The sequence below is a fragment of the Haemaphysalis longicornis genome, unplaced genomic scaffold (assembly GCF_048455015.1).
Source record: "Haemaphysalis longicornis isolate Haplotype H1 unplaced genomic scaffold, Haemaphysalis longicornis Haplotype H1 scaffold_57, whole genome shotgun sequence".
NCBI lineage: Eukaryota > Metazoa > Arthropoda > Arachnida > Ixodida > Ixodidae > Haemaphysalis > Haemaphysalis longicornis.
In genome coordinates, this window is record NW_027526400.1 from 185,214 (window position 1) to 200,793 (window position 15,580).

At 45.5% G+C, this 15,580-nt stretch overlaps 1 protein-coding gene across 1 annotated transcript in view; it reads right to left on the bottom strand.

The window, feature by feature from the left end:
* The window catches only part of LOC144140948 (protein sprint-like), a 72,735-nt gene that overhangs the window by 44,840 nt on the left and 12,315 nt on the right, over positions 1–15,580 (bottom strand). The window contains exons 5-12 of the mRNA XM_077672441.1: positions 12,796–12,983; positions 9,401–9,492; positions 6,665–8,187; positions 4,404–4,548; positions 4,230–4,302; positions 2,668–2,770; positions 1,459–1,548; positions 1,197–1,312 (exon numbers count right to left, since the gene is read on the bottom strand). Coding sequence (XP_077528567.1) covers positions 1,197–1,312; positions 1,459–1,548; positions 2,668–2,770; positions 4,230–4,302; positions 4,404–4,548; positions 6,665–8,187; positions 9,401–9,492; positions 12,796–12,983 — 2,330 coding nt within the window. The remainder of the gene's footprint in view (positions 1–1,196; positions 1,313–1,458; positions 1,549–2,667; positions 2,771–4,229; positions 4,303–4,403; positions 4,549–6,664; positions 8,188–9,400; positions 9,493–12,795; positions 12,984–15,580) is intronic.

Consider the following 15,580-nt stretch of genomic DNA (forward strand, 5'->3'; position numbering starts at 1 on the left):
CACAAAGCCTCACAAGACCTGTTGTACTGGCTACTTGGGTACTTCTGCCGTGCTATTTTATGCACTGCTGAACCCATTTTGTGAGAATAACCCAGAAACTCAGCCAGACTTCTCTTCAAGTCTATACAGTCGTTCTTTTTAAATATTTGTTTCCTCTACCACTTATATAAGGGCATAAACGGGAAAATATGAATTTCAAGTTTGTATCGAGAATTGCGAAATACTATCTGCTTTGATTCTAAATTATTCAAACAAATACAGCCTTATAATGTGCCTTGTTGGGATAGTTGGTAGAGAATATTTGAGAAGCGAATAAATAGTGCAATTGAAGACGGTGGACAGGAAGGACACACAAGGACAGAGTGCTACTGTCCCCTCTAGTGCTATAGTACTGTGTCCATGTGTGTCCTTCCTGTTCAATATTAAGGGGGTACATGGGTCTTGGGGACAGAAAAATTGCACAAAAAAGCATTTTTTTAGGTGTCACTTTTCTTTAAATTTTTTCCAGTTTTTCATCTGGAAATTTCGTACTTGGAACAGTATCAGTTACTTATAAAAGCATAGAGGCTTGATTTGAACATAAAAATAACAATTTTCCCATAATTCCCCACTTTTTCGCCACGAATAGTAGCGCAGTGATAGGAAATTCCCGAGAGGTACATCCCAGCATGCAGTGCAGCTAGGAAGATCATTTCTTTTGCGCTGTGAAGCTGAATGTTTAAACCATCCGATAAGTGAAGCAGATTTTGCATTTCGCGTTTGAGTAGTAGTTTAATTAGAGTGAATTTTAATTTCTTAGCAGGAGCACTTCAAACCTAGAAGTTAGAATTGATGTAAACTTGTATGCGATCGCAAAACAAAAAAACTGTTTCCCACATTTCATTTTTCACAACTTTTGGTATCTATTCTTGCCTTGCTGGTAAATTTTTTGTTGAATAGTTTTTTTGTTGAATAGTTTTTTTCCCTATTGTTCTCAAGAACAATCAAGGAAGATATTTAATTAACTCGGCAACTAAATGCCTTACATAAAAACTAACTGGATATGTGAAATCAGCGAAAAAACTGAACAAACAAACTTGTGAAGTTTCATCGACATTAGTTGGAAAAAAAAAAAAGAGAGAGAGAGTTCCTAAGACTAGTGTGCCCCCTTAGGACGAAACCCACTGCTCAACTTCGAGCACAAAGTATGGACTCACTGCGTGTACTGCTTGACAAAGAGCTGGTAGAGGTATCGCCGCAGGGGCTTGATCACCAGCCGGTGAAGGGACACCTCGATGATGGCGTCGATGTTCATGAACTCGTCCGGCTTCAGCTGTGAGAGAAGGAAAAGGATTGGGAGGAGAGGAGGTTACTCAATGCCAGTCCTATGCCAATAGACAGCGTATGCCGCCTGCTCTAAAACATCTCTGGACAACCAAAAGGCTAAGGTTAGAAAACAGAAAAACACAACAAGCTTGCCTTGGACTGCTCCTCTTGGACCAGCTGCTCGAACTGCCCCTCCCCGTGCTTCAGCAGGTAGTTCTTCATGCCGCTCATAAACTGGCGGATCTGTATGCGTGCAGGACAGGAGGAAAGGGGAAAAAAAAATTGGCCGTGCGTCTGCTCCTTTCGTTCCAAATGTCGATGAAAGACAATAGTCGACTAGCACCTCAGCCAAGTAAAGGCCTCCCTCCGCTTTCCCACTCCCTTCTCATGCTGTTCCTCCCCCGTCCCGTTCCTCCCAAGATACACGTTAGAGGTTTGCTCAAGCCAGTTTAAATTTGCCGTGTTCCACTGCTCCAGGCCGGGTGCCTCAATGCCAGCGCTGCCGTGCGGCGGAGACGCGTGTGAATCGAGGCACCCGACTACAACGTTTATAGAACCGCGTTTCCCTACTCCACGTGCGTTCTAAGCAAAACGTGGAACCTATCTAGTGGAACCTGTCGTTACTGTTGCTTTTTGATTTCTCGAAATGCTGTCAGGAGCTTAGTGGTGCGCGCAACAGCAGGCGGCGGTTTTCTGCAGTTGATGTCATATTTCATTTGCTATCGCAAAAACCAAGCATCCATAAATTTTTTAATAAAGGAACACTGAACATATCTCTTATGTACTGATTTTATGCCTTATATTTGCATACTGTCTTGTTCTTGTTCAACAATGTTGGCAAGTATGAACACTGACACCGGATGTAGATGTTTAGATTTGCCTGTGGGTATATAAGACTAGTGCGCAGCTTTCGTTTCGCTTTGGCCAGGTGGCTGAATCGAGTCACAGACCGACAGACAAACAGACCAAAATTTCTGCGTTTAACTAGCCCAAGAAAGAGTACCGTCTTTAAAAGAAGACAGAAGATCCAACTACTACTAAGGCTGTCTGCTGGAAACGGGCAAACGCAGACTCTTTACATGTTAGGGTCACACAGGACTCTTAGTAACTTTGTTTGCCAATCATTTCGCGCTCTGGGGTCACAGGTTGCAGTGCAGGTCTGTGCAGTTGAAGCAACAAATAACAACCTCACTTTGAGCGAGCGCTTCCGTATTACGGATGAAGCTGACGTAAACACAATGGTTTGCACTAGGCCTATAACACGGCGCATAATACGGACTCCAGTTTCGGCCAAAGTCAACCTGCCCCTGCTTTTATGCCACAAGCAAAGCCAAGCCAAGCCAAGACAAGAGGGACACTCACGTTGCGCATGACTACGGTGGGTGATGTCTCGCTGCTCTCTTGGGTGCACTGAATGAAGTTCTCGATTGTCATGGCAAACACTGTGTTCCGCTCTTGCACCAACCTGCAAGTGGGAGGGGAAGGATGCGAAGTGAATCAAATGAATTCAACTGGATGAATCAAATGTCCCCAATGAAATGAACTCCTTCTGTAGCAAACACACAAACTGGGACGCTGGGCCCAGATACAGTTGACAGCCATGAGTGACACTTCAAAATGACTGTAAAAAGAGTAAAGAAAAACGGGGCATGACATGTCATGCAAAGTACAGGCAAAAGGTTGGTGTAACAACACGGACTCTGAGGCACAGAATTAGGAGGGAGCTGGGACAAGCAGCGGGTAAGATGAGGAAACCGCAGAAATTGAGGTAACCGAAATGCTGATTGAGTCTGGAAACCGAAGAAAGTGCCATCGGTCATTGGGAGAAGCCTTAGCGACGGGCAGTGGACGAACGAAAAATTCCTGATGATACCCTTGGCGATCCATGATGACATCAAGTACGAAAGAGTAACAAAAGAGGCTTTGTTTTTCACAAAGCAGCCACAAGATTTTTCACATTTTTCACAGAGCAGCCACAACAAAGCAGCCAAAAAAGGTTTTGTTTTTCACAAAGCAGCCTGGGACTCACTCTTGTCTGTATATTAAGATCGTTGTATTGCTTTTAAGAAATAAACTTTCACTCTAAAAAACGGGGGGGTGGAGGGAGAGGGGGAGAATGCAGTTGAGCAGAGCTTTCCAAATTTATACCAGCCTCGGCCCGTACAGCTTACTGCTTATGAACTAACATAACGCATCTAACAAGTATTGTCTCTTGCTTTGTTCATTAAGTGTAGCAGCATAAAAAAAAACATACGGCCAAGGCCACAAGTGTTTTAACAGATAACTGCAGTTTATTGAGAATCGTTGTCTTTCTAAAACTAGCAGTGTTTAAAACTAGCCGTAATCTGCAACAGACAAGATGAACATGACGAAAGTTCCCTTTTCCCCAGAGAAATATTTTAATTGCCCTATATAAAATAACGCGCAGTTATGTGCAGCCACGTTGACACGTAATAGTGAGGATTAAGTAACTCTCCAAATAACTGGCAGGCATGTTGCTGTCCAGATACGAGACCACTCACTGAACTTTTCAGACATACCCCTTATATCTAGACTGTGTACGTGAGTGGGAGTGCATGTCTGCGTGTGCGCATTCCCGTAAACAAACGGCATAGGTACACATCACCTGTCATCAAAATTCACCTTTCTTACCACTGCCTTTGAAAAAGAAACTAAGCCTGAATTCTCCACTGAATTCTAAACATTGGTTACAATGTTTTGTGGCCTTGCTGGCACAAAGCAGTACCAACAGCTTGACAACGCCAGACAGCCGTGATAATAGAGCAAACAGCACATGACGACACTTTGAACTCCTTGTAAAAGTCTGCAGTGCAACAAATCAGACTTTTGATAAGGACGACGAGCTTGCTTTGCTTTGATTGAATTTATATGTCTATACGGGCTTAATTAAACCGAAATCTTACTTGAATATGTAGCTCCTCACATTGGAGCCCACGGTGGAGTCCTTTTTGTACAGGCCCCCCAGTTTCCTGGAGGCTAGAGGACAAAAAAGCGACAGAATTAGGAGGGATCTAACAATAAAACTGCGGCCACAGAAACCTTTCTTTGTTTATGAGATCCCAAGTGAAAGGACCCACCCAGGAGCATGTCGAGGTGCTCCTGGAAGCCACTTGACCTCCTCCGCTCTAAGGCCAGGGTAGGGCACTCGGTAAGGAGCAGGTCTTCGCTGGCCATCGACGCCGTCTCCAAGGAGTCTGTGGACATCTTGGCGTCTTCCGGTTCCTGAGATAGGAAAGCACCAGTTTGAAACGAGGCTGGCTTTTCGAACCTAAACTTGACAGGTCACAGAATGCGATGTGTGTCTTATTCCAGCCATTAATGTACCGTATTTTCAGGCGTATAACCTGCCCCTGTATATAATCCGCACACCCACTTTCAGCCCACTGGAAAAGAAAGAAAGAAAGAAAAAAAAAAACGCATGTTGCCGGCACATTTGATACAGGAAAGGCTGCACCAAAGCTACTGCTCAAGCGACACACCACATACTACGTAGACAGAAAAAGCATATATTTAGCAAGTAGAATACACTGACTGCAAGGCGAAAGTCTCAAACTCAGTGTCGCTGCTATCACTTGAGCCGCAGTCCTCACTGTTGTACACAAGGTCCTCTTCGGTGCCACCCATGTTGTTTGAGATGCCGCATTTTTTGAAGCTTTTTTTTGTACCATCTCAGCTGGAATTGCCCTCCATGCCTCGGCCATCCACTTGCGCATTGCCTCGGCACAACGCGCATTGCCGTGAAGCTGCACTACAGGAAAAACCTCGTGTATTATCTGCACCCCTACTTTGCCACGGAAATTTCTGCATTTTTAGCACGGGTTATGCATGCGAAAATACGGTATCAATTCGTATTTTGGGTATCTACTCCCCTCCACTATCATCATCATCGTCGTAACTGAGCGTGAGTGTATGTGCCTGCATGAAAACAAAGGGTGGGCAAATACTGAACTGCAAGCCCTCGCATTAAATATCAAATCGAAATAGGGGGGGGGGGGGGGGGACAAAAAAACAACAAAAAAAACAATACCATCAGATAATCTAACAAACAGTTATAAATCTACATATATATAGTGAGCCCAAAGCATTCTTCTTTCTTGCACAAGAGAGGTAGCTCTAAAGTCAGGTTTTTCCGAATGGTTCGTGACAATCTCACCAGCAGTTTTTTTCTGTGATGTTGCCAGGATGTCGGTTGCACTCACGGTCAATTGTGCATCACTTACAGGGGATTTTACTTCACTTTTCAGGGGGGGGGGTTCTCGTCTAAATTAAGTAAGCTCTGTACCACTGTTACCTGCTATCCTCATAACATTCTTTTAATGACCTCCAGTGAATTCACGCTAACATCGAGGGCCTGGGAAAGACCAAATGCTGGAATGGGTAGAGAACCCTTTAGGATAAACACCTAAGTGTTTACTCATGCTTTTGTAATGTCATTTTCGTGCCAACCTTTTTCCCATGCTGGACTCAAAATTACAACATCCTGTACAAACCTTGCTCTTTGCTTCCACACACACACACAAAAAAAGGCACTTACGCAAAAACAATGGCTCTTGTGTCTGCAGTTACAAATGCTGCTACCAGAGGGAGCCCAGTCAAGATGAACATGTGTAATCCAGAATAGTTACTACTTTAGAGCCCCAAAGTCTTTTTATTTATGAACTCTGTCTTTTCAGTCATGCAACTTTCCATATTTTGACACACGATCTCAAACCTTTCCGCTGCGATAAAATTAAAACTGGAACAGATGAAACGGTGAAATGAAAACGCAGCTGACTGCAACAGCTAAATAACACAGGAGCGTGGCAAGATGCACAGAGCATATCACAGCAGCCACTTGCACTGTGGCCATGACACATTTAATGTCCAGTCATGAAGGACACTTCAGCCATCCTGGTGGGGAAACCAAAGGTACTTTCGAACGTACTGGATGCTTAATTTTGCAGTCTTTCCTGTACAGCCGATTGCGCTTTGTGTGTGAGCGATGATGACGGACATGGCCAGAAAATAAAAATGAAAGACATCCCCTCAGTCGATCCACCGGTAGCAAGATGGCAGCATCCAACAAAGCCGTTCTGTAGATATGGCATTCTGAAAATTGCCATCTTTTTATCAACTTGCGCAAATATTTTACCCACCCCCAGCTCACATAACTACCTTTCTACTGTACTCCGCAATTGTTTCTGCTGAAGAAACTTTGGAAATGTATGAAATGTAAAACGTGCAATCTAAAAATGTGACTTCTAACTTTTGGAAACTTTTCACTATCCGACAATTCCTACGTCAAATGCCTGGACTACGCCAACTGCACATTTCTGACAAAATCTGCTGAGCAACCCACCTTGTTTGCCGGTGGCGAAGGCTCCACCAGCCTCAGGAGCCTCTCCCACCGCAGGCTGTCCCAAGGCTCACAAAACTCTGTCAGAGCATCTTCTTCGCCGTGGTTATGCTTACAGCTTCCCTCGTCGGTGGACGCAACACTTTCCACAACACTTTCCGCAACCACCGAGACCGAATCGAGGTTGTCGTACCGCGACGCCCGCAACACGTTGCCTTCCGTCAGCGGATGCGCTGGCGGCACCCTTAAATCCGGTGCCGACAGTCCGATGATCTCCTCAACCGTTGACAGGTTGCCGTCCGCCCCGCCCACCTCCGAATCGTCAACATCCTCCGTCGGAAACTTCGGATCTCTACCGCTGTTCTCATCGTCTCCATCGTCGTCGTCGTCACTCGACACAAGCCACTTCCACGACGGATCCACCGACCACGACCGCCCACAACGACTAGGCGGTCCGTCGCAGCCCCCGTGCAACGTCGGTGCCGACACCGCCATCAGATGGTCTGACGCGCACGACGACGTCGTCTCGTCGAAGGTGGTCGTCAAGTCCGATGACCGCTGCGCGCTGCTACTCCGCAACGAGTGCACGTTCGGCTCAGAGTGCCTCATAACAGGCCGCTCTCCCCGCGGAAGCGCCGTCGGCGGTCCCTCATCAATCCGCAGCGGCTCAACTTCCGATGTCGCGAGGAACAACGAATCCACCGGTTCGCTGTAAAAAGGGCTCGAAAACTGGCCACCCTCTTTTTTCGTCGTCGAACTGCCGACTTCACCGGGCACGGAACGGGACAGAATCTGTCCCTGCCCGGCAGTGTCCAAACCTTCTGGGAGCGAGCCGCCGCAGTGGGTTACTTCCGTCTGCGTCGACTGACACACAAACGCTTCCGGCTTGAAAGTCGACAGGACCGGTGGTGCAGGGCTGTCGTTGGCTCCCCGGCCACTTGCGCCGGTGCCCCAGATGTCCTCGTAGTCGCTGATCTTGTCTGCGAGGCTGCTGCAGTAGTACGTCTCCGGAGAGGTCTCCGGAAGCTTCCGCCGCCTTCGCGGCGACGGTTTGGTGAGGCAGCGTGGCTTCTCATTTTCTTCCTCCTCCTTTTCGGTGGATGATGCTTCAGCTTGTTTGGTGGCTTTGCTCGCAGACGTCACTTTCCTAGGCGCCGTGTCAGGCTGGTTCGTTTCTGTAATACCTACGTAAAACGCCGACCTCCCGGCTGTCTCAGAAACAACGGTGACCGGTACTTCGACCTTCTCTTCCCGTGGAGAAGGAGGTGGGTCTGGCACTCGAGTGGCCAGTTCGCCGGCGTCGGCTGTGGAGTTCTGGAGGGGAAGGAAGCTAGGCCTGACCGGTGCGGTCACGGGGGGCGAGACGGTGGTGACCGGCGAGTTGAGCGAGATGGTCTGCCTGAAGGTGGAGACCTGGACGACGTTGGCGTTGTGGTCGGGGTTCAGGGAGGCCTGGGAGGAGGCGCACGATGTGCTGGATCCCAGGCTAGACGGAGCGGACTTCAGGAGGCTGGACACCCATAGTTCTGAGAAGGGAAGTGGGGAGGTGCGACCGAAATCAATTGTGAACGTGTAAGCTCAGCCATAAGCTCAGCCACCTAGTGTACCTGCCCTGCACAGAGCACATAATGTGCTGGTTCTAAACTAAAACACAGTGTGCATAAAAAATGCAACATTATTTCGGGCCGGTCATCTAGCACATCACGCTGCCAAATGTAACCCAATTGTGTTACCATTAGGAAAGGTTTTAAAACTGCAAGTGAAGGTGTAACATATTATGTAAGGCAGCATCAAAAATTACAATGACTGCTAACCTCTATCCAAATCAAGAGTTCGGCTCCAAACACTACGCGAGACCAGACGACCAAGACAAATGAGGCTTTCATTTATCCGTCAAGACTACATGTTTTATAGCTCTTCAAAAATACCCCTTTTGCTAGGAGGTGCTTGCTTTGCTACCAAGTTGCCAGATTTGCTACTGGCATGTTGGTAACCTTGCAACCGATCCCAAGAAGTCTTTTTCTTGAATGAAAATAATTAATATGGCATGGAAATGGTAGCCACTTTAGCATTTTTCTTTTCCTCAAAAACGAGCCATGGCCATTCGCGTGTGCCTGTAAACAAGGTGTGCTGATCTATCAATATCGACAAACTCCCTTATGACCTACAGAGTCCCTTTAACATAGCTATTCTAATGGCTGCGACTTATTAGAACTTCTCTCCGTGTCTTTTGCGCTGTTATTGCAATGTTCGCAGTAGTTTTTCAGGAATACTGCAGTCACAAATTATGGCCCTGTCAAAAGCATGGTGAACAGTTCTACAGTGGTCTGTCTACATGACCAGATTGCTACAGGCCACTCACTGCCTGTGTAGAACCATGCCAACCAACCAAGGGCCGATTGTGTGCCCTTCTCACAGGATCTTATTGATCATACATATATGAATAATAATTCCATCCTTACTTTCACTGTTTCACTCCCTCACACATCAAAAACTGATATTATTAAGCAATGTAAGTAAATTATATTATCATTACCATCATATTTAAAGTATATTCATATTAAGTTATCAATAAATATATTCAGTATCATTAGGTTATAAGATTACAGAATCAAAATAAAATAAATTTTAAAAAGCAGTATTATACACTAGAAAATGTTATCAAAATGATGACAATAAATAGTTATAACTAGTGTTTTATTAGCAATCTAGCCCTATATGTGGGATGGTTATCCATACCTTGGCCCAGTAGTGAAAAAGCGGACAGTTCCTGTCGCGTGCTGGCTTGTAGCAGCACAGTGGGCAGGCATAGCTGTACGGGAAGCTCGTCACTGCAAAAAGAACCAAACATTTCGATGTGGGGTGTGTGTGGACTTTTATACATACAAGGGGACAAAAAAGAAAAAGAGATTTTTTACTCCAATGGCTGACATGTAGATCAAGGAAGATGATGGTGTGTAGACAGTATTCTTCAGACTCGCACAGGGCAGATAAATGCTCTTCTTCATTTGCCCGACAATGCCAGCGGTAGCGGACAGAAGAGACTGCGGATTGTACACTCAGTACTACCAAGGAAAGCAACCCGAACAGCTGTTTCTTTGGTTTCCTGAACAGTCTCAACTACTGTGCCATTTTCCTGCTTGTCCATGGAAGCAGAATGTGTCTTCTGCCCTCTCTGGATACACTCTACGCTTCCTAATTTGCCGTCTAGGTCATCAAAAGCCCCTCTAAATATGACTGAGGAACAGTTGAATACTAAATGACCAGCGTGCGAGTAAAAAATGCACATCATTTAGTAGATGAGGCAAGCTATTTAGGAGGGCTACTACAAGCAGATTCTGGGACTGAAGCATCATTATTTGAATGAGAGGACCAGCACCCCAAAGCTCTCTGAGCACTGGTATTGTATGTACGTTCCAGTAGAGACCCAGACTCACAATGCCAGTGACATAGACTTGCTTTTCATTAACTACCTCCGTGTACCGAACTTTTATGGAAACATGAGAGAGAGAGATTGCTACATTTTGCTCATTTCAAAACCACAAAAACAGTATTGTACAACGTGATAAAAAAAAAAAGCTTAGAATACGCACACAAGCTTTGCTATGCAACGCAGGGGAAGCTAATCATGGGCAGCACGCCAACTTGCGCCACCTGGTGACTGCTGAGCATATCCAATTACTTTGTGAAAGTATGGGAAGACCAATACATACACCAGAAATCTACATCTCGATACATCAAACAAAACATTAATTTGAGGAGTAACCCAGGAACATATGGCCACCCCAACCATATACCGCTTTTTAACATTCATGACACACTAAAACTGTGCATCCCTGGCAGACTACAATTACCTCTTTGGAAGATGTCACAGAGAGACTACTATGTCCCACAGAAATGACTAGCGCCCTACTAGTGACACCTGACTACGGCTAAATGCTATCTACGATCTTTGTAAAATCAGGTGCGTGCTTGCGTGCATTAGATGATGAGTGCCGGCTTTCTGTCACTACCCCTCCACTGCAGAGCATTATCTTTTTTTTTAAGTTCATAATTCTTTGAAAGTTTTCCCTCACATTTTGTACAACCCGCAACGCTTGAATGCGCTTATGTGGAGAACTCTTCTTTGGCTGCAGGAAGCATGAAGTTTCGTACCAATATATACCAGAAGGAAACTTGCCTCGACAGTCTTGTGTGCTGTCACGGTAGATGCCATTGCAGCTAACAGCAATCTTTTCTTACTTGGCTTGGCTTGCAACATGCTTTCTTGCGGCGCTCGCCATTTTTTAAATGAAATTTTTGCTGATTAACTCTTTCGGGACCGCTCCATAGGCCATCGATCACATATGATCGATGGTTTCGCGAGCCTGCAGAATACAAATTTTCGCTCGATGGAACACCTAGCGACATCTAGGAGATAGTTTGAAAACTGGAGTTTTCAGTTCTGTGAAGTTTCTTTTTTTATCGCCAGGCGGCAACGCATCAGATATTTTATTCTGACGGGCAGTGGTTTCGAATGTAAAAAAACATGGCGTCATACTCGCGCGAGCGCGATAAGAAATCCGCCTCTTCTCGTCTCGCATATATTCGCCTTCTACTGTTGATTTTAACGATGAGAGTGGCAGTGAAGAGTTGGAATGCGGCTTTAGAGATCGGATTTCAGCTCGAGTGAGGTTTCTGGTGTCGATTAGCCTGGAACATCAAATCGTGCTCAAAGGTGGGTGTTGGTTTCAGTTTCAATTGGCTCTGGAGTAGGTTTGTGCGCTCGAAATATGTTCTGGCTGGTTTATATTTGTTCGCTAGGGTGTTAACTACCTATGGTGGTGATATCCTGCCACCAGCGCAGAAACAGATCAAGTTTTCGCCGAGACGAGAGCCAGGCGTGTACCTGGGCGACGACGTAGCCAAGGCCTTAGTGCCAAAGAGATCACACACAAAACAAAAAACCAGTTACACCTAGCCGCATCAAACTTTCGCGATAAATAAACAAAGCATTGTGTTGGATTTTGTATATCGTGAAATAATTTTATTCTTTTTTAATGTTTTTATATTTGCGCTTTTTTCTATCTTTTTCTTTAGTTTTTTCACGAAGTTCTTACTTTCAGATTTTTTCATGGTTCTGTCGTCAGCGTTGAAGTAAAACTTGATATTCTATGTCAAAGAACATATAATTAGCTGCATTTTGGTATATGCTAAGGCAGGATGGTGCCTTTGCTTTATGTAATAAAAAATTTGTACGGAGACCTCCCTTTTTCATCACTTTTTCCGGCGGTCCCGAAAGAGTTAAATCACTTCAAACGGTCTTTTGAGAACCATACTTTTTTGCAGGTGCAGGCAGCTTTTGCGCCTGTTGGCAAGCCATGCCAAGTAGCGACGGAACACTACTGTTCGGCACACAATGGCATGCTCATTACAATGTTGCTGGCATAAACAACGAGTGGCAGGCTTTTCTCTAGTATAAATAAGCATGAAACTCTATAGCCACAATAGGGGAGGAAAAGCCTATAAAAAAAAAAACCGCGCCTAGACGTCTAATGGAGTCACAAAACAAGAAAGGAAATGTAAAACGAGGCATCCATGTCAGTGAATATCTTGTTCTTCGAAGTTCAGAAAAAAAAAAAACTTATTGCGTTACAGTGTACTAGAACAGAGAGGTGTAACGTTCAGCGCTGACTGGCGGGGTCCCTTTTCCGATGAAAATTTCTGCCGAGGAACTCCTGTTGTAAGCAGCACCCCAGGCGGCCGCTGCTTACAAGTTGGCTTCAGAAGTTTTGTTTGTCAAATTAACCCTATTTATTGCCCTAAATAGTCTCATTTTCGCATTTTATGGTATAAAGTTTTATAAAACCCGTCAAACAACTGCTTAGTTTGACTTAAAACTTATAGGTGGCGCTGGCTGCAACAGAAGTTACCTGGGGAACACCAGCACACCATACAATTTTTTTATCGCAAAAGGGACACCCGCTCTCTCCATTGGTTTTTCCTCTGCATGACACACCTTCGCCTTCTAGTACACCGTAGTTGCGTGGCTCATTTGAACCACATGACAGTTCCGTGGGAGGTTCAAACACAATTTACAACAGGGACACCCAGCTAATTTGTGTGCAGTCGTAACAGCATTGCCACCATCTCACCAGCACTGGCAGTAGTGGCAGACGAGGGCCGGAATAGAGGCGAAGTGGTTCTCGGAGCCCTCGAGTCGGTGCTTGGACTCCCCGGTGGCCTCCACCAGGTAGTGCTCGATGTAGGGGCCCGCATCCATGGGAAGGCGCACCGACAGGGCCAGCGTGCCCTTCTTGCTAGACTGGCGCACTATGAAGTTCTGCATTCAAGGGAAGGGAGGGGGAGTGAGTGCACGAAAGTGCAAAAAACAAAATTGAAGCCATTCCACTCAATGTGAAAGCTGTCAGAAGCACAGAGCAGTGATTCGCCATAATGGGTGAGGCGTCGTTATCCGCTCACAGCTGCCACCCATCACGCTCTTCGCCACCCTATCTCATTCCTCGCCTGATGAATTCAACGGAGGTTTGTCCCATAGAGTTTCATACACGGCGCGTTTAAATAAAAAGCAGACGTGGAGTCGAGGAGGTTTGTGGAGCAGGTTTGCCAGTTTTCGCCAACTACAGCAGGACGCGAACTTCTTTAAAAACTACTTGTAAAACGTTTCGGCGCTGGTGGTTTGTAATAGGAAGTGAAAAGTTTTGTGCTGATAAAAAAAGAAACCGATTACCTTTGGAGAAGTTATTCTTGCCTGAATTAGTGACATTCATCAAGCTGCGTTCCTATCAGCCGCCGGTACCGCTGGTCTACGCCGTAGGAGCCGGCGTTCGCACGGAAGGTGTGGCTGTTCCAAGGGATTTGCAACCGTCAACTTCGACAATACATTTCTCTGCTGAATGAGCAGCACCGCAACTCCTAATTCGCAGACAACTTCGCCGCACAGAGCGCCGTCATTTGTGTTTTCGTACTCGCTGTGCCGGCAATGAATTGATAACCCACCCAATTCGCAACTCTAGTTATAAGACATTCTACTCATGGTGGCGTCAGTGCGCGCGCAGCATGCAGTTCAAGGAGAAACGTATTTTTGATAGATTCTTCCAACACACCGTGTAGGCAAATGCATTCATGTAAATTCAAAACGAAACTGCCGGCAACCCATAGTAACTTCCGCAAGCCATCGAGCGCCAATCCGAATCCAGAACTACCCATCACGCCCATTGAGGCGTACGATCGCAGCGCCAGTTTCCTCTATAGTTATTTGTATGAAACTCTATGGTTTGTCCAACCCATTTCAAATTTCCTGCTTTCACAGTGCTTGCGCGCCCCCTGCCTGAAACAGCCCAAGCGGGAGTTTTGTTCTTGTTGTGTTTGCTTTTATTTATTTATTTACAAATACTGCTGTCTCGATACATGAGACATAGCAGGAGTGGGTACATCAGGAAAAGAAAAGAACATACATTAAGCAACACCACAGAAACATACAAACCATTTAGAACATATTACAAAATATGGTTAGGCAGTTCTTTCAAAAACAGTTCAATTGGTTTTTCGCGCAGGGAACCATCTAGGTTGTTCCAAATCTCAACAACGGCTGGGAAAAAGGAATGCTTCAAGCAATTTACAAATGGCTGGAAGGGAAAAATGTTGAGTGGACGAGATCGGCGCGTGGCTCGTCGTGCTGAATGACAAAAAGTAATCAGTGCTTCAATGCAACTGTGGCTGTGTACAATCTTATGAAGCAGAGTGATACGATTAAGTATGCGTCAAAAAGCAAGGGGTTCTAACGACAATGAACATGCGTGAGATAAGGGAGAAAAATTCGTTCCGCACGTGCCGGCACCTTACTGCGCAGTTTGGAACACACCATTTTTTTTTTCTTGCATTGCCACTTTCCCCGCTTACTATTGTAAAAACCAATCCACAAGTGTTCCTAAATAAATGAATATGGGGGCTGCCAGTTAATTACATGTATTTTGCCTCAAATGTACCTGCAGTTTTCTTTGCACTAAACAACGGGGAGATGTATGACAAGTGCCAGCGGTTCACGAGTTTCGAACGCTCATGACTATATAAACGCTTGTTTTTCGAAGACTGTGTAAGACGCCATGACTACAGTATGCCGTGGGGCGAGCTACGATGACAAGGCGAGCCCCTAAAGTGCTCTTCACTTAAAAGTGGGATGATGGGGGGCATTGTGTTTATTTCGAGTTTTTGCCGCGCGGCATATGAGAAGCGGTTTAAAGATGGGAGGAGGGAAAAAAGTAGGAAGGAAAGAGATTTGCAACAACCGATTGCGTGGTCTCAAACAATTCTTACGTGAACACGGAGTGCTGACTCTGCCTTCTTCTGAAAGAAGAAAAATCGACTCTACTTTTGAAAACAGTGAAAGCACATCTAAGACGCATGCGGACAGGCATGGTGGAAAGCCAACAACCACTGCCTGGAAGGAGAGGCCACTTACAAATCTGCCTGCAAAAGGAGGTTATGCCTGAACGAATGCGCAGCCATGGGCAAATGATATGCGAACACAGAAATATGAACCAGAACACGCAAAATTGAAAAGTACTGTTCCAGAACGTTAAAGGGGTCGTGAAGAGAAAATGCATTTGTCTTTGATTAATTTTGTCTGCTTGAACGACCTTTTAAGAACATAAATCCCAAATATTTTCACAATTCATTGCTTCTGGAATTTAGGAGGCGCCGTTGAAATTCTCGTTTTGAGGCGCATCGCAAGCGACTATGCGCGCACGGGCGGTCGGCAGCGCAACTAGAATGACGTCATGTGAAGTACATTCCAGAGTTCAACGCAGTTCAATGTTCTTTGGGTATAATATTCTGCAAATCTGCAAACCCAATATTTTAAAAATAATGCCTCCTTTATTCGTTGCCAAAAAACAGTTTTCTATCCACGTGAGCGGT